Here is a 25,026-nt window from a genome sequence, read left to right as displayed (position 1 = left end):
GTACATGCACTTGATCGGGATGACGAGCTGGGTTTATAAAGCCATGCGGACTTGTCTGTCAGGCGCTTATCTTAGATATGACAGGCTTTTCGATAGTTTACGATAAGTAGATATATATCGATTTGCAGCCTAGTTTCTTGGCGCATATATCGAAAACAAGCAAAGCAAGTGATGCCAAGTTTTGTATATGTCCTTTCGCTTCTTAAATAGGGAATGCATAAAATTGTTGAATATTTACATTTTTGGTAAGCATGCCCCTCAAGCCCCAAAAGAGTTGAACTCTAGAGATGAAGACATACCAAATATTGTATGTCCACACATTGCAATGCAGTATTTAAGAACTGAATATTCCATTAATAACGGACAATAAACAAGAAAGCTTTTTCAGAAAACATTTTTGAATGAATGCCAATGCGAATCCTGTACAGGGTATCTTTTCATCGGACTTCCTTGACTTGAACACATTTAGTTGTATTGTTTTGCGGTATATCTGTGCGTGCGTGTGTGTGTGTGTGTGTATGGTTTACCTAAAGTCCTCGGGCCTGTGCTAGCAGGACGCTTGCCTGGGCAGCTGCTCTTGTCCTCTGTTTCTTAATTTCACATCTATTTTTTTTTTCAGTATTCATTTTCTTTTTTTTTTTTTTTGGCCTGGCAACGTTTAGCTGGCTTTTAGTGCCGGCTTTTGTGACTGGCATAGCTCGTAGTTTCTTATTTGTGGGATACGGTGCGTATGCGTATTTTGTGCCATGTGGCATTTTAGTTTGTGGGCACTTAAGTGGTTCAGTTTCTAGTTATTGCTGCCCACATTTTCCAATCAAATTGTGCGTAACCATTGGCCCAGCTGACACGTCGCCAAGTCAAGTCAAGTCAAGGCATCGCATTCGCATTCGCATTCGCATTCACATCTGCATCCGAATCGAAAGCTGAAGCTGACTGTCTGCCTGTAACTGACTGCAACATCATTAGCCACACGTACGTTGAATTGAAGCCGGCTTCTGCATGACCCAACCAGCTCAGCCTCAGTTTAGCTCAGTTCAGTTCAGTTCGCTTGGGTTGTGTTGAGTGGAGTCTGGTGTGCCGTGTCCTTTTTTTCCTGTGTCCTGTGTCCAGTTCGTGTCGCAGTTCATTTCCATTGGGCTACGACGTTTGACTGTGATTCCGAGCGCTTTGCCCAAAACGTGCTCAATTGCAACGCCATTTGTTTGCTTAGTTGTTGATCCGTTTGTCCAGGCAGCGGGCAGGCCGCAAGAGGCAGGAGGCAGGAGGCAGTTCCACAGGCCCAGCATATGGAGAGAGAGAGAGAGAGCCTGCTCCTGTTGCTGCTTCTGCTGTTGACGCGGCTCGTTTGCTATTTGCTCAGCGTTTGCTGTTGCTTTGCAATGGCAAATTAACTGCACTACGCCCAGTTGCCTCAAGTACACCCCTTCGACCAGCTGCTCCTCACCACAACACCCAGTCCTAACCATCTAGCTGGTGAGTCCCTTTGTCGTGCTAATTTTGTTGCTACTGCGCTTGGATTTAAATGCGAGCCATTGCACTGCGTCCTGTCACGTAGCCATTTCCAGCTGCAGGAGCAGTCGCAGTAAAAGCAGCCGCAGCAGCAACAGTAGCCTCTGTTTGACCTTTGTTTGTCTTTGCCATGTCACTTTGTGTGCCGAGCATTTAAATTATTATGAAACCCGCCTCACTAAATGTTAGCTAGTGACGAGGGACGACACGAGGGAGGGGGCAGGGCAGGTCATGTCACTGTCAATGCGGGCTTCGACTACCTCTGGACTCCTGCTGCCGTTGGCAAACGTGTGCTTTGGCCAATTTGTTGCCTTACACGTAAAACAAACTGAACAATTAGCCAAATGGCTGCGCGAGTTCATTCGCTTCATTTCAAATAGGCTGCGGCAGGCGGCAGGCGGCAGACAAAATTACTTAGGTTGGGGCAAGGGTGGGCGTGGTGGGGGCATGCTGGGGTAATGCATGTTAACAGCACATTGGTGGCTAACAATTCTTTCAAAGGTAGTTGCAGTATTTATAAATCATTTAAAGTTCTAGCCCGAGCTTTGAGTGCTTTACAAAAATTTGCTAGGAAGGAGGAACTGGAACTTGAATACAGAACGGTGTCATGTAAATAAGTTAGATAATTTATTAAAACATTTACTTAAATAACATTCACTGAGCACTAAGCCTGCAATTGGTTTGTAATCCAAGTTTCAATCTATTTTATCTTAGCGAGCTGTGAACATTGTAAAATGCAACGAAAATGTGCTTAATGAATCGAACTTAGGCATTAATTCAATTCATTTTTTGCTATTTTTTAAATATTTTTTATATGTTTTTAAGTTCGTTTTATACATATTTTATTTTTGTTTTATATATGTGTATATTTTGTTTAAATAATTAATTAGCATTTAAATTCTGGCAGTCAAGTTATAATCCAACATAAATCAACTATAATCTTTTTAGAACAACGTTTCCAATTCGAAATATACCATAACTGGAACAGAATATAATTTAGACGAAGGACCAGATACTTAAAGAGCATAATCTACATTATGTTTGCCAAGTAATATATCTACATAGATTAACTTTAATCTAATTGTTAAGCCTTTTGCATTTTAACGAACTTGAATATTTCAAATTCGAAACATAACCCTGGAAGAGAATGTAATTTGGTGCCTCACCGTCGAGATTTTAAAAAACCAACAAAGACTTAAGTACCCCGTCATTTAATACTTTTTATCAGCGACTTGTGTACATCTTGTGGCCCCCGCATTTAATGGCGCTCTTGGCGGTTGTGGCCAACCATAATCCAGTTTTTATTTAAGCGTAAAGCGAAACGCTTTCGGCTTCCTGAAATTTGAAATCTGCTCAGCTTACGCTTTTTTATATGAGAGCCGCATTAAGCAGTTTGCCAACACATTGAATGCCCGATAAGTTCGGCTAAGTTCGTGATATCGACGTTTTTTCAGAAGGCAGCATACGATATCTACCAAAACTCTTAATAAAAATTATGTAATTTACGCACACACATACATATGCACATGTACGCATATAGTATATATTTATTATAGCTGCCATACAGTGCCGTCAAAAAGTTTGCGAGACGAAAAATTGCTGTTTCCCAGCAAAACGCATGCAGCTTAAACTTTGCCTTCTTTTCAATCTTGCTTCTGTGCTTCTTCCTCTTGCTTTTTCTATCTACAGATTTTTGGAGCCGTAACTGAGCCGGATTCGACGTTTTTAATTTGTGCGAAATTAAGCAAAAAATAAACTCATTTTGTTAGTTCGCTACGCTCTTGGCCAAACATTGCCGAAAACTTTTTCGATAGCTGTCTGACAACAAAACCAAAAAAAAAAATAAAAAAAAAAAAATAAAGGAGAAATATCCAGCGAAACTTTCAACGGAAGTTTATAGGAGGAAAAAAAAAAGAGTAAAACTCTGGCGAAAATGTGCACAAAATTGTCTCCGCTACGCCAAGAAAAATCTATGCGATTCAGGAAAAATTGCAGAATGCGCCACCGCCAACGCCAACGTTGTCTACGCTTGCAGTCAGCGGCCAGAGGCATTTTCTATTACGCCAGCTTCCAATACCCTGTAATTGCTAACGTGCATGTGATATGCGCTGCCTGCACAAAGCTTGTAACATGCTATTGTAATTGTGCCCAAACAGCATACGATAAAAAGATAACAATTATTGTTATTTTTATTAAAAAATTAATTATAATTTAATACCTATAATTATAGTCTAGCCCAATCTGATTTATATAGCATTTAATTAAATTTACACTCCCAAAGACTTTGGTAATTATTTGTCTGCGGTAAGAAGCATCAAATTGTTCAAATTAGTTGTGCGATTGCAGTTATGTTCATTTTATAGCATATTTAATGAATATAAATAAATAAACCAAAGTACGAACAACAGAATCATTATTTAATATTGTTTTTATTATTTTGTTGGAGTACGTAGTATCTCTAGTTCACCCCAACATTTGTAAGTCACGGACTCTTCTTAGACGTTGCAAAAAACATGCAAAGCTGCCAACGGTGATTTAGTTGTTAGCCGTCGGGCAAACATTTCATGGCTCAATGTGCTCAATTCAATCAATTGGCAACGAAGGGCGAACAAATCGTTGCCAGACAGACAGCAGCAGCAGTCGTCACCCACACATACACACACATACACAGAGATCCCACACCACAGATCACACACACACACAGGTCGCAGATTGTACCTGCAATTTTAATCAAAATATTGTGCGCGTATGTGTGTGAATACTTTGTGACATGACTGTGATAGGCTGTCACAGCTTGGCGTAATGGTGACATGCCGGCAAGTGAGGAATGGCAGCCAAAGGCTTTTGATTTACCGTCACCTTTCGGCCAAAGGGGTTAATACGGGGTAATTCTTTTCTTATTAAAGATGTTGCTATTTGTACTTTAAATAAAAAACTCCTTAAAATATATGACTCAACTTATGTGAAAGTCTTCAAATTTATAATACATTTTTGAATTAAAAGAATACATTGGGACTTTCTCTTTGTATCTATTCATTTTGCGTACTCTCTCAAGAGCACAACTTTCTTTTAATTCCTTTTTTGCGCATCATTGAATATGATGTTCCATTTGGTTTGGTTGATAATGATTATCTGTGCCGTATGAATATGAATATTGTGGATTTATTGGACACAGCTGCAGCATCGCTGTCAGTATGTTCCACAGCAAAAGTCTTAAAATCATATTTTTTAACCTTCCCTGTTGTTTACTGAATTTAGACCGTTCGAAAGATTGCACGCGTTTTACGTTTTTAAGATAATTTTAATTAGTGCATTTGTAGATAACGAAAAGGAAACGGAATGCAGCGAGGGATTGGTGTTACTTTTGCCTTATCAGTTGTCAGAATTATAAATAGATAGTATTGCTAAATTGTACTTTAATCTACTGTCGATCAGGGCGATAACTATAACAAGGTTATCGATTATGATACAAGGGGCTCTCTCTGAAAATGCCATTCCCTTTTAATGAGTTACACCGATTTCATTACTTTAATTTAATGATAGTTCATTTAAGTGATAGTTTTATTCCTGGCAAGATTCAGCGACTTTTGGTTGTCATTGAACTGAGGTTGCCAAAGACTTTTTCCCACAGAACAGTTTGTTATCTGAAGGTTTTTCCTATGTGATGCTATTCAGCTCACGTAGGCACAGTCCACTCTTGATTAATATGCTTCACATATTCACAATTCACACATTCATAATTGTCAGCATATTTTGTTGATCCTTTAAAGGGTCTGTAAACTTCAATTTATTGCAGCTGGAGTCACCTGGGCGCAGTGCACATAACTCAGGTCCTTTGCGCACCGGCCCACCTGTCCTGGCAACTCGTATATGGAGTACAGATAATTACGCTTGAGCTTGCAAGTTGGCATATTAATTATTTAGAGCCAGGGCCTGACGGACCGCGGCTGCTTGTTGGTCAGGTTGGTCAGGTTGAACAGGCTGGACAGGCCAAAAGGGCTAGAAAATAAAGTCAATAAATTGCTGTAAAAAATTGCTCGCACGCAACAAAGCTGGGCTAAGTCTTCAAATAATAGGCCAGAGCTGTGTGCTTTGTGTGTTGCGGTTCGAGCTGAGGGAAGCCTACAAAAGCCGAAAGCCGAAAGCCGACAGCCACAAAAACCCAACACAAACATAAAACGAATTTGCTTTAGCTGCTGTCTCATCGCAAATTTAATTAATAAATAATCACAATGTAACCACTAGAGTAATAAGCATCAACAGCAACAAAAAAGTGTATGTATGGGAATGAAAATTGTCATTAGTACGAGCCAAAATTGACAGACACACACAAACACACACACACACACACACACATGTATTGGGGCTGGCAGCTGGCGACAAGTCTCAAGTGTTTGAAATTGCAAATGTTATTTTCACATGCGTTGGGAGCAAAACCTCTCAAAAGGTAAATATTTGCCACAAGACTCCCTTGCGCTGCCCACCTTTTTGTGCTTGTGCCTAGAAGTATGCTATAGCTTCAACTTGAGTGCTTGCCCCGAGGGCAGACGCACACACACACACACACACACACACACACACACGTACAAACACACATACACGTGGTGTACATCTAGCCATGCGCTCATAAATTTATTACCAAAAATGATTTTTGCCATTAAGCATTATTAAATTGGCATTTCAAAATTTTATTATGCATACGCAGCTTGACTTTTGTCCTAAGGCTCTAGCAGCCATTTGGGGCATCTCGACCGTGGGCAATGACTTGGCGTGCATATTGGGGTGGGCATCCCATTACACATTATTTTGATTGCAATTTGCTTGCATGTAGCAGCAGCGGGGCTAAGATTACGGCCAATTGTGTTATTAGATGGTATTTTAATATTTTCAAAAATTAGCTAAGGTGCATTAGATAATTTGGCTTTTAAGAAAAATTTATATTATGATTTACAAATAATATTCATCTGGAAATCACATCAAACTTTTATTGCCCAAGTGTTCTGTATAGCTTGAGAAGTCTTAATAGAATGTTAACAGCACGTTAACACTATGTTAAGTGGCTGCAAAAATATAGAGAAGAGAAGCAGCAGAACTAACAGGGTATTTATTATATGATGTTGAACTGGTACTGAAAAGCTTTGAAATTGTCTTTCCGAGAAGGTTCGAGCTGACGCAAATGAATTCAAACCGGGTTACTCGATAACTGGCTACAAAAACTTCTATTTGTATATTTTACATCTATTATTACAGCATCTATTGTGCTGTATAAATTTGACACTGTCTTCCTTTAGTCTCACCTTCGTTTTTGTGCTCAAAGCAAAGTTAGTTTGCTTAATGCTCAATTGCGTTGGCTTAGTGGATACTCTATCCTGCTATCGCTCACTCAAGGAGGTTGTGATGGATACCAAATCGAACTAACATCACACCCAGGTTGAGTGAGTCAAAGCAAGACAAAATGTTCGGTTTATTTTGTCACTTTTGCACTTTTTCGTAACTTTAACACTTCATTTACATAAAGTTTGACACGTCACACAGACACACACAAACACAGACCTTCTTCGACTAAGTCAAATTCTTATTCTTAGTTCATCCCTCGAGTAGTTCGGAAGTGCGGGCGGGGCGCAACTTACGCGTGACTTTTTGGCAAACAAATTGCATGTTTTATACATTTTGATTTGTAACTCTTGGCACTTGGCAGTGCCACGCCTCCCAGGCTCCTTGTCCCACTAGGTCCAGTTGGCTCCGAGCTCTTAATTGAGTGGCAGGTACATGTTTTATTTATAAGTCGAATGGCAACCAAAAAAAAAAAAAAATGCAAATAGCAGTAAAAAAAGGGACGCTTAAATTAAAAATCCGCACTAATTTGACACTTGATTGAATTTAAATTTTTAAACAATTCAGACTGTTTCAGTTTCTCCCTGATTGTAAATGCCCTTAAAGGGGTAGCAACAATTTCCAGACAAGCTTGAAAAAAGTAGTTTTGAGTATTACAAAGGAGATATAGCTGTATGCAAACTGTACTGAGTCATTTAACAGGTGATTTCTCTATTGCATAGTTAGCATAGGAGTCCTATGATATATGAGCTAGGTGAGAAATTTTCCACTGAATAATTATATTATATTCTGGCAGAGCTAGTCATTTTCATACTAAAATACTTACTAGATCAAATATCTGCAAGTTATGAAGAGCTCAGCAAATCAAAGTAAACTTTTACTTTTTTTTTCAAAAATTTCTTTTGTTGAAATGGATTTCCGCACGGAAAATCGCAACAGCCAAGTGATTTGCAAGTGTTAACAATGCGGCAAATAAATGGGCACAAATACAAATACACTTAGACATACATGCGCATCTATATATACATATATATATATATATATATATTTACTAATGTATATGTGCATGAAGTAAATCCATGGCAGCGAATACAATGAGTATTCGCAATAAATCATAAAATAAATCGCTTACATTCATCGCTGTCAGTTTGCTGCACAATGGTGCCCCACATGCCCCTTTGGCCCGTGCAGCGACCAACTAGAATACATGCCACGTCTAACAAGCTGTCACAAAAACTCACAAAGGCCTCGGCCTGGTTAGTGGGTAGTTCTAGCAGATGGGCGCGGCCCAGAAATCTATACAAAACCGTTTGACAAGCAGAAGACGCAACGCAGCGGACCGCACCGCACCGCACCACACCGCACCGCACCGCACCTTGACGTAACGTGTGGCAAAGTAAGCAGTCAAACCTGAGCGCCAAATGATGCGCACCGCTCAACGTTATCTAAACTGCAGGCGACATCAGGCAGAGGACGCGGCAAGGAAGCGGCAAAAGGAAACGTCGTAGCGCCAGGTAAAAAGGAGCAGCCTTGAGCCAGGACCTCTTTCAGATGATTGTGATGCGGTGGCGGGTGGGGCAGCAGCAGCAGGAGCGGGGGCAGGGCTGTGGCGCGGTTTGTTAGCGCTATGTCACATGCTTTTCAATCAAATTCAAATTTACTACGCAAACACACACACACACACACACACTAGCACGCACACTCACACGCAGACGGACGCATAACAAATTCAACTGTAAAAATTTAACACATTGCGGCGCCACGTGGCTGCGGCAGCGACTGAGGTTGTGAAAGAGAGCATTAAAAGTAAAAAAAGGTGTAGCACACAAACGGGCGCTCGTTGCAAATTTTGTGTGGTATGCGTGTGCACGGTTTTGTGTGTGTGTGGGTGTGTGTGTGTGTGAGTCTAAGCTAATGCATATTTAATATTTATATGTAAATCTAGATACGGGCAGGGTTCGCTTCGCTCTGCCACAAATGTTTAATTCGAATAGTATGCATACAATATGTTGATTATAGAGTCAACAATAATTGTTATGCCATTTACACAAATATTTAGACTTCATGCATATATTGTGAGACCTAAACATGTGCGATAGATATACTACAATTTTCACTCAATTATTGAGTGTGTTAAGTGTGCATCAACAAAGCGTATCCATTGGAATGTTAATTATATATTTCGTTTGTATTTCGCTTATATAATATGATTGCCAAGGCATTTATCAGCACTGTTTACTCAAATAATCCAAATCTGTTTACTGCAAGGCTACAATGAGAAAGTCTTTTAGTTGTTTGAGAGCAACGCATTGCACCTCACTACAAGCGTCTGCTTGTGTTTCCCAACACTGACAATTATTAGACTAAAAGCAGCCGAGAAACTTTGGTAAACACAATAAAAAAAAAAAAACTCTTTGTACGCACACGGTAAACTTGTCCAGCCAATAAAAAGGGCAGAGATAATTATATGCTGCTGAAATCGCACCTGGCTTATATTTTTTTCTATAAATGGAAAAGGCTTTGAGTCGGATTAAAAAAGTTGATTTGCTTCTCTAAGAGCCATTCGCTGTGCTTTGACTTTTTCATTTCACAAGCAAATAGACTGACAGGAATCCATTTTCAATCTAATTAAAAGACGCAACCGCGCGAGAAGCAATTCGTTAATTGGTTAGCTCCGCTTCTTTGATCGCTTCTCGCTTAACAAACAACGCATACCAAATACTAGATAACAGCGCGAGATCCAACACTCTGACGAACTCTTAACTCTTAGTAAACTAACATCAAGTGACTTGCTTCTCTAAACGCTTCTTGCTTCTTACACAAAAACGAAGAAATCAATTTGAATTTTATGTTGCTTTTCTTAGCGCTTCTCACTTGAGTTAAGCTCTGTCAAATTAAAGCTATTGCGAGTAGAACGAACTGTTATTGCAGCGCTTCTTGCGCGAGATGGAAAAAGTTTGATTAATTTGAATAAAATATAAACGAATATTTTAGCTAATGGTTTAAATTAGCATAGCGCGCTAAACGGAAGCTTAGACTTACTGTTAAAACAATTTTACCAGCTATTAATATTCATTATTCTAGTTTTTATTTTCCTTTTTTTTTTTAAAAGAAAGTTTAAGCACTTTTCCGTGTGTTTATACTCTGAATTGTATGTAGTTGATTTTAACTAAATATCTGGCATAGGGCTTGCAACTATTTTTTTTTTTGGCATAATAGGGAGCTTATTGTAATTTAGATATGGTCTAAACATTTCCATGAGCTGAGCAACAAAAGTTTATTTTGGTCAACAAAAGTTGGGGTTTTCTGCACAAGCTGTTGCCAAAAATTTGGTTGTTCTGGGAACGAGTTTGGAATGCGGTTAGACCCATGCGAAAATTCAGATGGACAGGCAATGGACAGAAAAACCGTTGGCTTCGCTTTGTTTTGACATTTTTAAGCGCACTTTGTCGGCTTTGAATGGCTTACGGAAATGAAAATAAAATAAAAAGGAATTACAAGCGCTCGGGGCAGGCGAGCCCGACTGGCAGATACCCTGCTGCCAGCTGACATATCTCTTCATCTGTTATAAGCTAAGTTGTTGCAAGCATTTAACAAATTGCTCTAATATAAAACAAGTAAAAAAACAATTTTTTTTTTGGAAAAATGACACCAATATAAATTTGAAGAATATATTATTTGAAATATACACAAATTTCATTTGAATGTTTTAATCTAGTAAAACGTATTTTTTAGAGCACAATTATTTGAGTGTACATTTTTTTGATCAAAAAAAGTAAACATTTTTAGTAAATAATCTTGATAACTAAACGAATTTTCGTTTCGATTTGATTTTCTCAAATGTAGTAAAAACAATTTTTAAAATTGCACAAAACAGTCATGCTCACAATTGTACATTTTTCGATGGGTATATGGTATGAAAAGAACCTTAAAAAATAATAAAAATCTCAACTTTGTTTTGCTGTGTTGTTAAGGACGGACATTTTGCATGTGACTCATTGAGCGCCTGTTTTGCGGTGTTTAATCTACTTCGCTTATGTGCTAACTTCCTGCAACGCTTTTCCGCCTGCTCAGCTGCCTGTCTGCCGCAACGCCTCTCCCACTCTCTCTCTCTCTCTCCCACTCTCTCTCTCTCTCTCTCGCTTACTCTCGCTGCTGCTCTCTGTCAAACGGTGCCCCTCCATTGCTGTGTTGTACATGTGTGTTTATCCCGATTTTGTGTTAGTCTTTGCCCCAAAGCCACTTGGTAACCGGTGTAAAAAAAGCTTAAGTTGCGTTTCACTGACTTTGAATTTTTTATGCGGCATGTCGACCTTTTTACTCTCCTGCCGGTTGCCCTCTGCAGTTGGCCCCGGGAGTTAAGCTGCTTTTTGCGCTGCCTTTTTTTTTTTTTGGTTAGCTGCATGCCAAAACTCAGCAGTAGCCCCCCCTCTTCCACATTTCAAGCTCCAACCCCGGTTACCCTGTGTAATAGGATAAGAGCATCATTGGTAACCCTAGCCAGGGTATTATAGTGTCACTATCTATGTTAATTATAACAGTACGATAAGTAAATATCGATAAAGAAAAGCGGCTGCAGAGAAGAAGTGGAAGGCAGTCTCTCTACAGTGCTAGCGGTAAGAAGACGTGTTGTTAAAAATAAAAAGGCAACCCGAACATAAGTTAAATCAACGAAGAAAATCATACTATTACAATATCAGAAGTGGGATTGACTCAGAAAAAAAAAAAAAAAAAAACACAACAAAATGGAAAATATAAATATAAATGACGTGTCAATAGCGACATTGAAAAGTTGGTTGGCATTACTAAATTTGCCAACAGAGGGTACCAAAACTGAGCTGATGGCGAGATTAAATAAGGTACCAGTGGATATCCGAGACGATGCTGCAAAGGAACTTGAAGTTCAACGTAACAAGGAACAGACAATTGAGGCTCAAAATGAGTTGCAAAACATAATGCAACAACAGCGTGACGAAATAGCAAATGGCGCCGAGATGCTGAAATTGATGCGTCTCGAAATTGAAGCGTCTCGAAAATTCCTAGAAGAATTTCAAGTAACGGTGAACCGCAACTCGCACATCGGCGGGAGCGACGGGGGAGAGCAAGAAAGTGAAGTCGGCGATTTATTGCAGCTAGAGGATGGTCACACTGAAGAAAGACCACGGTCGACGGATGGCAACGCTGGTGCAGCTGATTACACTGGAACGGATGGCAACGCTGGTGCAGCTGATCACGCTGGTGCAGCGGGCAACGCTGGGGCAGCTGGAAGGATCGACGAAAGTGGCAACGCTGTCGGAGGCAACTTAAATAATTGCATCCAAACTGGAGCGATGATGTTAGCCAAGGAAATTTTATTAGAATTTACTGGAGAAAGTGAGGTGCGTAAATGGGTAATGCAATTCTTCAACGTGGCCAAGATCTACAGACTAAATGATATGCAACAGCACTTGCTTTGTATAAGCAAATTGAAAGGCGGTGCTTTGAAGTGGTTGCATGCAGACCCTATGCGCATCATTGCTCCGATTGACGAGATGCTAAATCAATTGGTTTTGGCCTTCGGGGGAGGATTTTCGAAGTCGGAACTACGACAGAAGTTCGAGGATCGGGTTTGGAAACCAGATGAGGTGTTCGCCACATATCTTAGCGAAAAAAGCATATTGGCACAGGACATCAACATTGATGTAGAGGAATTAATGGAGGGTATTATTCGAGGCATACCTTGCGAAAACTTGCGCACTCAAGCTAGTATGCATTGCTTTACCAATCCGGCTCAAATTTTACGTGCGTTTGCAGCTATAAAGTTGCCAATCAAACGGGTACGAAACCATGTAGTGAAACAAACTGCACAGGAAGCACAGGCGGACAAACAACAACGTTGCTACAATTGCAATGTTAAGGGCCATTGGGCCAAAGATTGTTTAAAGCCCAAACGGGAGGCAGGATCTTGCTATGCGTGCGGCTCAAAGGATCATTTAATAGCAGGATGTCCAAATAAAAAGTATGATATGGAAAACAAATATGTAAGATACTTAAGAATTCATTTTAGTAACTCATTTAACAAATCAATAATTGCAGAATGCCTTATAGACTCTGGCAGCCCTATTTCATTTTTAAAGGAAAAGTTTGTGCCATTAAAAGTAAAGCGTATGCCAGATGCAAATTCGTATGTAGGTTTAAATGAAAGTAAATTGAAAAATTTTGGAAAAATTTTATGTTTTATGAAGAAAAAGTTAATAAATGTTTATTTTAATGTTATAATTGTGGCAAATGAGTCTATGAGGTATGACGCTGTGCTTGGTAGAGATTTTATGGATTCTTTTGGTTTAAATATTGATTTAAGAACATTAAAAATTGTGAACGGGCATAAAGTTGATCACCAGAATAATGGTAAAAATGATATCATAGCTACAAGCTACAAAGAAAAACAAAAAAAAGTGGACGATGAAGATATCAAACACGAGCAAAATGAAACTATATTGTTAAATGATAAAATCGTTAATAAGGAAATAGTCAGTAATGAAACTGGTAGTGATGAATTAGTTAGTGAGAAAATTGGTAGTCCGGAAACGCTTGGTGATAAAGTTGGTAGTGATGAGATAGTTAGAAATAAAATAATTAGTGGTGAAATAGTTAGAAATGAAGTGATTGGGATCGAAACTGTTAGTGATGAGATAGTTAGTTATGGAGAGCTTAAGCTCGAACCTGATAGTGAAGAAGTTGTTAGTGATGAAATTATCTATAATCAAACCGGGATTGAAAAAGTGATTATAGAAGATATAGGAAACAGTGCAGTTAAAATTAATAATCATGTTAATGAAGCGCCAGTGAATAGCGAAATCATGGGAGTGTTAGAAGAGAATTTTGAGAAGGATATCTTAACAATAAGTTGGGAAGATTCTAACAAAAGAGAAAATATATATATTTTAAGTGAAGATATTGATTACAGCACAAAGTGTGAATTTGAAAATTTATTTGAAAATACTTATGTAAAAGCGAAAAGGCCAAATCAGCCAAAATTAAGACATGAGTTAAGCATAAGATTAGAAAACGACAAAGTATTTAATTGTACACCTAGGCGGTTATCTTATATGGAAAAAGAAAAGTTGCAAGAATTATTAGACGACTATTTAAAAGATGGAATCATTAGGCCAAGTTGTTCAGAGTATGCATCACCTATAGTACTAGTGAAGAAAAAAACTGGAGACATGAGGTTATGTATTGATTTTAGAAGACTGAACAAAATTATATGTAGAGACAACTACCCGCTACCATTGATCGACGATTTATTAGACAGACTATGCGGAAAAACAGTATTTTCAAAGTTGGATCTAAAAAACGGGTATTTTCATGTTTTTGTTAATGAGCAATCTATTAAATACACTTCATTTGTTACCCCTTTAGGACAATATGAATTTCTTAGGATGCCCATGGGTTTAAAAACTGCGCCACATGTATTTCAAAGATTTGTTAATAACATATTTTGTGATATGATAAAAGATAATAAGGTAATTGTTTACATGGATGATATTATGATAGCAAGTACAAACATAAAGGAACACATGGAGACCTTAAAGGAAGTGTTTATAAGACTGGTGCAAAACAAATTAGAGTTGAAATTAGATAAGTGTGAATTTTTTAAAAGCAGCGTTAAATATTTAGGATTTGTGGTGGATAGTAAAGGCGTTAGGGCTGATGAAAAAGGGTTAGAAGCGGTTAAATCCTTTCCAATACCAAACAAAATTCAGGGAGTACAAAGTTTCCTAGGGTTATGCTCCTACTTCAGGAGGTTCATTTTAAACTTTTCTATATTAGCTAAACCCTTATATGATTTATTGAAAAAAGATAAGAAATTCAAGTTTGGAGAAGAGGAGTTTAAGTGTTTTAATATGTTAAAAGATAAATTGTTAGAGGCGCCAGTACTATCAATATATAATTACAAAGAAGAAATAGAACTACATTGTGATGCCAGCGCAGTGGGATTTGGGGCTGTTTTATTTCAAAAAAAAGAAGATAGGAAATTACACCCGATTTTTTATTTTTCTAAAAGAACAACCGAAGTAGAGTCTAAATATCATAGTTTTGAGTTAGAAACGCTAGCCATCATTTACGCATTACGCAGATTTCGTATATATCTGCAGGGAAAACGATTTAAAATAATGACAGATTGCAACTCTTTAACTTTAACGCTTAACAAAATAGATTTAAATCCGAGAATTGCTAGATGGGCGTTAGAACTACAAAATTACGATTTTGAGTTAGTGCATAGATCGGGCAAGCAAATGCAACATGTGGATGCGTTAAGCAGATGTTATGAGGACATTTTAGTTATTGAATCCAATAGTTTTGAGGACAATTTAGTTATTTGCCAAAGCAAAGATGACAAACTGGTAGATATTAGAAAGATGTTAGAAAAAGAAGAGCACAAGCTATTCGAAATGAGAAATGGGGTCATTTACAGAAAAACAAATGATGGCAGATTAGTTTTTTATGTACCAAAGGATATGGAAGAACATGTACTTTACAAATATCATGATGAGTTGGGACATGCTGGGAGAGATAAGATGATCGATGCCATTGGAAAGAGTTACTGGTTCCCATATATTAAGGAAAAAGCAATAAAGCATATAGGGAATTGTTTAAAATGCATTGCCTTCGCCCCCAAGACGGGTAAGAGTGAAGGACTATTACATAGCATACCGAAAGGAAACAAACCGTGGGAGATGATCCATATAGACCATTATGGACCAATTAATGCAGGAAGGGCTAATAAATATATATTGGCGGTGGTTGACGGATTTTCAAAATTTGTTAGACTATATACAGCAAAGACAACAAGTACGAAAGAAGCGATTAAGGCATTAAAAGATTATTTCAGAGCGTATAGTAGACCTAAGTTCATTGTATCGGACAGAGGGAGTTGTTTTACTGCAAAAGAGTTTGATGAATTTTTAAAAAATGAGGGAGTAACGCATATTAAAATAGCAACGGGTTGTCCGCAAGCAAATGGTCAGGTGGAAAGGTTGAATAGAGACTTGGGTCCGATGATGGCAAAAATGGCGGAGCCAGAAAATGGTTTACATTGGGATGTTATTATAGAAAATGTTGAATATGCAATAAACAACACACAACACAAAAGCATAAAGAAATTTCCAAGCGAAATGTTATTCGGATTACAACAGAAAGGAAAAGTTGTTGATGAATTAAAAGAAAAATTAGAAGAGTTTACACAGGTGAACACGTGTGATAAAAGAAATTTAGAAAATATAAGAAAGAGTGGAGAAATATATCAAAAAGAAGCTCAAATCAGAAATGAAGAGCGGATTAATAAAAAGAAGAAAGTATCAGTAGAATATAAAATAGGTGACTATGTCATGGTAAAAAATTTTGATAGCACACCAGGAGTTTCAAAAAAGTTAATACCAAGATATAAAGGGCCTTATAGTATAGAAAAGATTTTAAAAAATGATAGATACTTGTTAAAGGATGTAGAAGGCTTTCAATTATCTCGCAACCCGTACGTTGGTATCTGGAATAGCCAAAACTTTAAGCATTGGATGCGAAAATAGGCAATAAGCATTAGTTATAAAGATAGATACACATATAAAAGACAGAGATCGGGAGCTCTCTTTGTCAGGATGGCCGAGTTGTAATAGGATAAGAGCATCATTGGTAACCCTAGCCAGGGTATTATAGTGTCACTATCTATGTTAATTATAACAGTACGATAAGTAAATATCGATAAAGAAAAGCGGCTGCAGAGAAGAAGTGGAAGGCAGTCTCTCTACAGTGCTAGCGGTAAGAAGACGTGTTGTTAAAAATAAAAAGGCAACCCGAACATAAGTTAAATCAACGAAGAAAATCATACTATTACACCTGTTTGTTTGGCAGCAAGTTTTGCTTAAATTGAATTGCACATTTGAGCGCATTCACCTAAACCTAAATGCAAATCGGATAATGGAGGTTACCTTTGTCAGGTGACACCAGAGAAGCAACTGCACTAAATTGTTTGGCATTAGCAGCCGTTCCCCCTTCGCCCTCTGGCCCATGCTTGGCATATTGCTATCATAACAACTGCAGCTGCTGGCCAGGACCCATAACGCTGGGTATTATCAAATCGTTTTGCATAGCTAAGCGGATCGAGGAGTGGGATTGTTGCTGAAGGTAAAGTCAAAGGCAAATGTGTCTAGGGGTATATGGGAAATGAAAAGATGAGAAAGAAGTGGATGTGGAAGAAGAAACAGCAGGAGTAGAAAAAGAAATAAAGACATATTGTAAACATTAAACAGCTATCAGCAGGATACGTTCGACTTTATTGATTTCATCTCTTGTACTGCCTCAGACGTCTCTAATGGCGCCATTGTGGACAATCTCTGTGTGTGTGTGTGTGTGTGTGTGTGTGTATGTGTGGGTGTCAAAAAGAAGTACGTACTTTGATTTTATAACCAAATCGAGCGTCTTTGAAGCGCCAAACAGCGTTTTGCGACTTACCTGAAAAGAAGCAAAACAAAAATACATATAAAGAAATTGAAATTGTAGTCAATCTATATAAGTGTTATATGGTATATATGTATATATATACATATATACCCCAATATATATATATGTATATATATATATTTATATATATTTGTATTTGTTTAGCTGACAGCGTTGGCTCAGAAAAATGTTTGGTTGCTGTGACAACTACTCCACTTAGTTAGTTTTTGTGGGTGTGGCCGCCTGTTACGTTGACGTTTACTGTTGCTGTTTATATTGCCCACACCCTAAGCCGGCAATCGGTCTATATCTAATATATATCTGTAGCGTATTTATACTGCCACATACACGTATATATCGATTGCTGACGTCGAGCGGCGCAAACAAAACAATTTGTCAAGCAAATGTGCCAAAAAGTTGACGCAAAGATGGAAAGTTATAGCATGAAAAAGCCAGCGAGTCGCTTGCTTGCTAACCCTCACAGTACACAACAATAAAAAGTACAGTTGTGCACATTATGACGTAAGCACTTACGTTAAGTTGTCAACCATTTGGGAGTAGTGTGAAATAAAGTTGCACTTTCATGTGTAATTTGTCTTGCTTACACACTTTTTGTTGTTGTACGTTATGATTGTGAGTTCAAAACTGATTGCTTACGTTACGTGGGAATCTTACGTTAGCTGTGTTGAATATGTTTACGTTTGACTAAAATCACTGCTTAAGTAGCCACTTGTTTTTAATTGTTAATTAACAGTCACTACGTTACATTAATATTCCTTGTTATTTTATTTGAAATTCGTAATATATGTTAATTTATAAACGCTGTCTGCCAAATAGTAAAGAAGTATTTGCAATTAGCTCTATCCGAGTACGCTCTATGGTAACACGTAAATTGGCCTTACGCTACGTAAGTGCCAATATTAATTTGCGAGTAAATGTAATTGACACCTATGACCGTCAGGTTGGTGTTAATTAGTATAATTTATGAACGGATTACGTCACGAAACATAGACTAATTGTAACATTAATGGACGTTGCGTAAATGCTTATGTGACGTAACAGAAACTTATTTTAATGACAATATCAATTAGAATAGCTATGTTTTAGCCAAAATAATGCAGTTGCTTACGTCAGGCTTACGTTAAACAAAGAGATTTAATAATTAACAAGTGGTGTGGCCATAAAACCGCTAAAGTTGCGTCATATTTTGCTCGCAACACATTCCTATCGCCCACATTCCCTTCTTAAACCCACACACACATAGGAACACAAACAAACTATTAAATTATTAGCTTCGACGTAAGTTGTGCACACTCGTAAAACTATGTCTCTTATGTCATTTGCAATCGAAACGAAAGCGACAAAAATATTGTTCGATGAGTAATATGCGCTAAATAGCGCGCACAGAAGGCGCTAAGGAAAAGGGACATATGCCTCGCCTAGCCTGGTCTGGCCTGGCCTGGACTTGGCCATGGCCATAAAATCGAAGTGTGTTGCCCCGTTGCTCTTGGCCCATCAACTTAATGATGCATAATGATATGAGCCACAAGATGCGGCCCATTACCCACAAAAACCACACACACACACAATAATAAACAGCTTGTGGGCGAGGGTGTTTGGAAAAGATGGCGGTGGGGGAATGGCAAATGGTATGGCAACTGCTGCGTTTGCTTAGCTAAATGGACGCTGCACAGTTTTTGCAGACTTCTAAATTATTTATTTTTATTAGCATTATAATGATTTCTTTGGCCACGTTGTAATGGAACTGGAGAATGTCAACGTTATCACAGACAGGCTTTACTATGATGAATTGAATTCAAATATAATATAGATTGATTACAGAAACTCCCATGAAATTGATCACAGAGCATATATAACATTTTTATAAGGTTTTCTTAAATATATTGATTTTATATTTAACACAATTTTTTATATATATAGCCCTGCGATATATACCGAATATTTTATTTATATTTTATTCAGTAAATTATAGATTTATCGTATTATTTATTTATAAAAAATATTTTCACTCGACTTTAATCCGTTTTTTTTTTTCCTAAATCTATTGTACCGCATGAATTCATTTTCAAAAGGATTTCTTTTATCCAATTTCATAAATTGAAAATAAATTTTATTAATCATTTGCCTCATTTTTTTTTTATTTTATTTATTTTTTTTTGGTTCATTACAACGTTGTTTGCCTGTAACTCATTTTACTATATGTGCATTAAATATTTGTTTTCCTTTTTTTATAATACTGCCATGTTTTTTGTAGCGCTGCTTGACTGTATTTTAATTTCGTTTGCGGCGGCAACAATTTAATAAAAATATTTAAGCAGCTGTCGGCCCACATGGCCGGCCAATATGCTGTGCTTCAGCTATATGTATTTTTTTCCGGCTCCTGGCTGCCGTTTGTTGATGTGCTGAGTGGCTTTTGAAGTGCAGCCAGTTACACACACACACACACACACACACACACACACATGTGTATTCGTTTGTGTGTGTGTGTGATTTTCATGTACACACTTAATGCTGAAAGAGTGTCACTAACAATATCATCGTGTGTCTGTCTGTCTCTCTGGCTGCTTGTCTGGCTTGGTGCGATCCCTTGTCCTGGTATTTGTTTAGTGCAGGTGACATTTAAATTAAGCTGGCATCGTTGTTCGCTAAAAGTGCTTTCATGTTGCCTCGCGCTGCACTATGCCGCATGCCGTATGCCACATGCCGCATGCCACATGCGACGACACACTGAGAGCTCGTTAAATCCAATAAACGTTTGCACTTTTTTATTTTATTTATATGTATATCTGTGCCTGGGTGTGGCTGTGTGTCCGTGTGGGTGTTTGCTTGGCAATTGTTCCTTGCTTGATTAAATTTCTTTGTTTTTGTTTTATTCATCTCAATTTTTTTCATTTGCTGACAATTAAACTAGCCAATTAAACTTTGGCCTGGACGCAAAACAACTGTTCAGCCATTTGCCTCTGTATGGATCCTGGCAGGACCTGCTTCTAGCTGCCTCTCTTACTGCCAAAGTGTTTATACACAAATACCCAAATGTGTAGTTAACACGAGTTTTTGCATTGGCCACGTTTTGTTTGCTCCTTGCCCTGCCCCCCATCCATTGCTAACCCAACGCCCGCTCGCCTGACATTCTAGATATACATATATATATTTTGTTTTTTATTTTTATTATTCGACACGGCAATTTATGCGCCCGGGGAATTCGGCTGGTGTGCATTTTCGAGTTAAGTTTCTTGTTTGGTAGTTCATTTAATTTTTTGTAGTTTTATTTTCTATTTTTCTACCTTGCAGCTTGTTCTAAAAACTGTTGGCTATTTATTTAAGCTCAGAGTGTTTTATCGAACTGCAATGCCGTCTGGTCACGAGAGTTTCTGCCGAAAATAAAAAATCAAAACTAATTTACTTTCTAGTCACGACATTAGGTATTGAGCAAAAGCAATAAATAAATAAATAAATGAATAAATAATTTAGCGCAAATAAATCAATGCGCAATTGACATAAATTGCTTAGGTGCAAAAGGCAACGAATCAAATGGAATTTTAGATGGACTTCTTTTTTTGTAAATTGAGTTTCTTGTAAGCCAAATTTAAGGACAGCCAGAAATGGTATTCAACTTTGCTAGCATGTTAATGCTAAAATATAAGAATATATATATACTATATACAATTATATACAAGAATATATATATAAAAAAAATGAATAATAAGAGGACTGCAAAAAATTATGCTTTACTTTTATAGCTATCTTTCAGGTACAATTTGAATGAAAATCAAAATATAAAATATTGAAATATGTGAAAACAACTTTTTAAATTCTAATAATAAAATGACATATAAATAAATAATTAAATTGAAATGCTAGTTGCCTTTAACATTAATAAAAGTCTCTTGCAAATGTGTGTTGATTTTTATTTTTGTAGTCTGTCTGGAAAAATTGCCACCACATTAGTTGGGACAACTCTTGGGGCACGGCACAATGTCTAATGTAATGGGGCGGCAATTGGCACTTGGTTATTCCCAGCTTTACAGCTGTCCAGATGCCAAAGTCACATATAAATCAGAGTACAATCAAATTACGCTTTCATCTGTGCTGGGCCAAGTGATTTGCACAGAATATTACGTATACGTCGAGTCGACATGGCAATCGTATAAATTCATTGATTATTTATTTATGGCACGCAAAATGGGGGAGGAAAAGAAAAACAAGGTGTATGACTATTGTTTGCCAGATTTGATTGTAACACACACACACACACACACAGCCACACTCATACACTGAGAGTTATTTTCGTTTTATATTGACTCGAAAATGTCAAATACATAACGGCAACAATTCAGAATTTTGATGTAATTGACAGGCAAAAGGGCTGTGCGGTTGGGGTTGGCTTTGGTTTGGTCGGCTCGTTGCTTGTTGGTTGTTTGTTTGTAACTGTGGTCCCATCATAAAATGTCAAGCTTTGTTGTGCTGTGTCGTAACGGTAACATTTGGACAAAACGCTTTCTTATTTGACAGGCCATTTGGCAATGACATGCGGCAGCCCAATGAAACAGCTGCAACCACAGCGAGTGCCTCTCATTTAATATGCAAAGCGCTTTAATTAGACTAGGATGTGTGAGAGAGAGAGAGTGAGAAAGAGAAAGAGATAGTGACTGTGTATTACATGCTCTGTGGACTTACATCATAATTAAACAATGCACCGCAAAAACAATTAGCCGCAGTTACATATACGGCCGCAAGTCAAGCCGCAGCTGCCTCGATTGATTGGCGCAAAGGTTTTTCGCTTCGTTTTTTTATATTCAGGCTACTGCCGCACCTTTAAGTGCCACAGCAGCGCAGCAGCAGCGGTGTGTGGCATGTGGCATGTGGCATATGCAAAATGAAGTTGACATCTGCTTAAGTGGCTGGGGTTTTGGGCAATCCTCATGGCTTTTACGAGCCAATGCTGCAGTTTCATTTGCAGCTGCTGCTGCCTGGCTGCCTGCTTGATTGGACATGAAATTGATAGCTCACATACACACACATATACACACGCACACACACGTACACACACGTACACACATTGCATATGCATGCAGCACAAGTGTGAGTACATTGTGTGCGTGTGTGCTTAAGCAAGTTAATTGAATTTTGCACTCAAGTCGTTGTCGCTGTCGTTTTGGGCGCTGGGCGTGGCCATAGCTATTGCTTCTGCTGCTGCTGCTGCCACAGTCGAAACATTTAAGCATTGACAAGACATTTGTGAAGTTTTAAGTGCATTAGCTGTCAGCCAGGCTAAGCGATAGCTTCAAATTCCGGCAAAACTGCAAATTGTAGTGTTACGCAAAGTGCAAGTCATTTTAATTTCGGCGCCCCAAAAAGCAGGCAACCTTTTTTGTTTCGGTGGGTTAGAAAAACTTTAATGAAATACTTTGCTGCATAGGTTGATAAACTAAAAGTGCTTCAGCAGAAGTGAGGCTTGGAATTTACCTTTTGATATATTTTATAAGCCAAGCAATTGAAAAGTAGTCTAAAGAGTTGCAGAAGTAACTCAAAACTCATGCTAGAGTAAAGCTCTTTGGCTTCAAAGCTAAAATTGGCCTTTAGTTGGGTATTAGGATTATTTTTATGTTTCTTTTCAGTATTTTAACAAAACCAGACTAAAGGGATTTTGTTCAGCTTGTGTATGGCTTTTAGCTATGCGACTTAAGAGACTTTGAACATTTTTCAAAGATGTTTTTTTAAGTTTTTAAGAGGTTTTAAAGTTGAGCTGCACCTATTTGATTTTCAGCTGTGTAGCTATAGCTCAGGTTTTTGAAATTCTTCTCTTCATTTTATTATCACATTAAATATAGAGCTTTTCACTCTGCATATGGTTTCTTTTTTAATTAACTCGATTTTTTTTATATAAGTAGTAACATGTGAAATCTATAAACATAATTGTTCGCTTCCTATTTTTCAGTGACAGTGAAAATTTTATATGCATAAATTGAATCTTTTGCTCTTGCAGCTATACAAAATATTTATAATATATCTGGAAATTACAGCTAACTAACAAATATTTCAATTTCATACATAAAATTGCTGAGTGAAGCAACAAAATTTCAATCTAAAGATTAGTTTTGACGAAACTTGAAATTTGAAGCCCGAAAAAGTAAAAATGTCAACGCCATTTGTCAACGCTTTGTAGTTGATGCCATTAATGGATTAAACTGAAAAACGTGGAGCACAATGAATAAATTGTCAGATTGCGTTTGCCGCACACAAGCACACACACGCACACACAAAGACAAAGGGGTTAACCAGAAGGGACAAGAGCTCGTCGGCTGACCAGAACCGAAAACCAGCAAGTGGAAGGGGTTGACAGAGCGTGGCTGCCACATTGCTTACATTTCAATATGTTTGTGCTCTTGACATTTTGTTTAACTGTTAAACTGTTGCCAAATACCAACTGTCAGCTCTTCTTCTTGCTCCTCTGCTTCTTTTTTTGTTGAGCAGCTTGTCCAAAAGTTTGGCCGAAAAAGCCGCAGAGCGGCAACACATTTTATGGCCGTTTGTGGCAGGCTTTAAATTGCCCCACCAGCTTTAAGCAAGCTAATAGCCGAGTGTGGTGTGTGTGTGTGTGTGTGTGTGTGTGTGTGTGTTTATGTGTGTGTGTTAGGGCATTTTGCAAATCAGCGTGCAATTACCCATAGCTCACGCTCCTCATGTAGTTTGCAAGTGTATTAAGTTCATTTTTCATTTGCCTTCATGCATTAAGCAGTTGCCTGACTTTCAAAAAAAAAAAGAACAAAAAGTATATAAAAGAAAAACATAACGCAAAATCACTTTTTCACTTAGCTGCTTGTGCTGTGTGTGTGTGTGTGTGTGTGTGTGTGTGTGTGTGTGTTGCCTTTTGGCATGCAAATAAAATGGCCAAAAGGCAGACACCATTTTCCTGCTTGCTGGCTGCTACAAACACAAGAGCCCAAACCGAGACCAGAAACCAAGCCAACTTAAGCCCAACACGTTAGAGAACAGCGCGCGCAATTTGGTACCACCAAAAATGCCAACAGCCCGTTTTCAGCGGCCCCTCCGACCCAGCATCTGCCCCTACGCTCTCTGCGAGCCACAATAAGAAAAATGTTCAAGTGCCAGAATGTGTGCAAAGAACTCAAGTTTGGCACACACTTTCCGCTGCTTCTGTTGCTGCCTCCCTTGTTGTTGTAGCTGCCTTTTCCCTTTATTTTTGCCTTGCAGATAATTTGAATTTTTTCCATTTGTTTGGTTTGGCTGCGCTCCTGTTCCTGCAGTCGCTTCTTGCCAGGTCAGTTGCATGCCACACGGCTGCCTTGTTTTTTAGGAACTGTAAATTGCTTTAGTTGGCGCACAGTTTCAGCAGCGGCAACAATAAGTGGGTGGGTCTCTATATTTATGAATACGCTCCTAGTAATGCACTGCTTATAGCTACTGCACTTAGAGCTTTTCTTATCTATGCCAATGCAATTGCAGCTCGGAAAATTTCCACCGTTTTCTTTGATATTCGAAATGCTTGGCAGAGCAGCTGCGTGTTGTGCACTGTGTTGATTATTTCTATTGTTCTTCTGGGCAAATAAATGTGCGGCAATTAAAGATATTTCGCTAAAAACTTGTGTGCTTGAAGTTAAATAACGCAGGCTGCAAATCGATTTTCAAGCGAACTGCCTTGAGCCAGGAATTCCAATTTAACTT

At 38.2% G+C, this 25,026-nt stretch overlaps 2 protein-coding genes across 3 annotated transcripts in view; one reads left to right on the top strand and one right to left on the bottom strand.

Annotated features, from left to right (window-relative positions):
• Positions 1 to 25,026, bottom strand: part of Mmp2 (Matrix metalloproteinase 2) — a 106,640-nt gene that overhangs the window by 6,743 nt on the left and 74,871 nt on the right. The gene's annotated exons all lie outside the window — the stretch shown is intronic.
• LOC138911369 (uncharacterized) lies at positions 11,317 to 16,689 on the top strand. The gene is made up of 2 exons (XM_070210003.1): positions 11,317 to 12,863; positions 12,919 to 16,689. Exons 1-2 carry the CDS (start codon positions 11,589 to 11,591, stop codon positions 12,928 to 12,930), a joined length of 1,287 nt encoding a protein of 428 aa, XP_070066104.1. The 5' UTR covers positions 11,317 to 11,588; the 3' UTR covers positions 12,931 to 16,689.

This window comes from Drosophila virilis, chromosome 5 (genome assembly GCF_030788295.1).
Source record: "Drosophila virilis strain 15010-1051.87 chromosome 5, Dvir_AGI_RSII-ME, whole genome shotgun sequence".
Lineage (NCBI taxonomy): Eukaryota > Metazoa > Arthropoda > Insecta > Diptera > Drosophilidae > Drosophila > Drosophila virilis.
Note: the sequence above shows the minus strand (reverse complement) of the source record. Positions and strands in the feature narration are given on the sequence as shown.

Coding starts and splice junctions, on each gene's coding strand:
- LOC138911369 (XM_070210003.1), top strand. CDS start 11,589: ATGGAAAATATAAATATAAATGACGTGTCAATAGCGACATTGAAAAGT.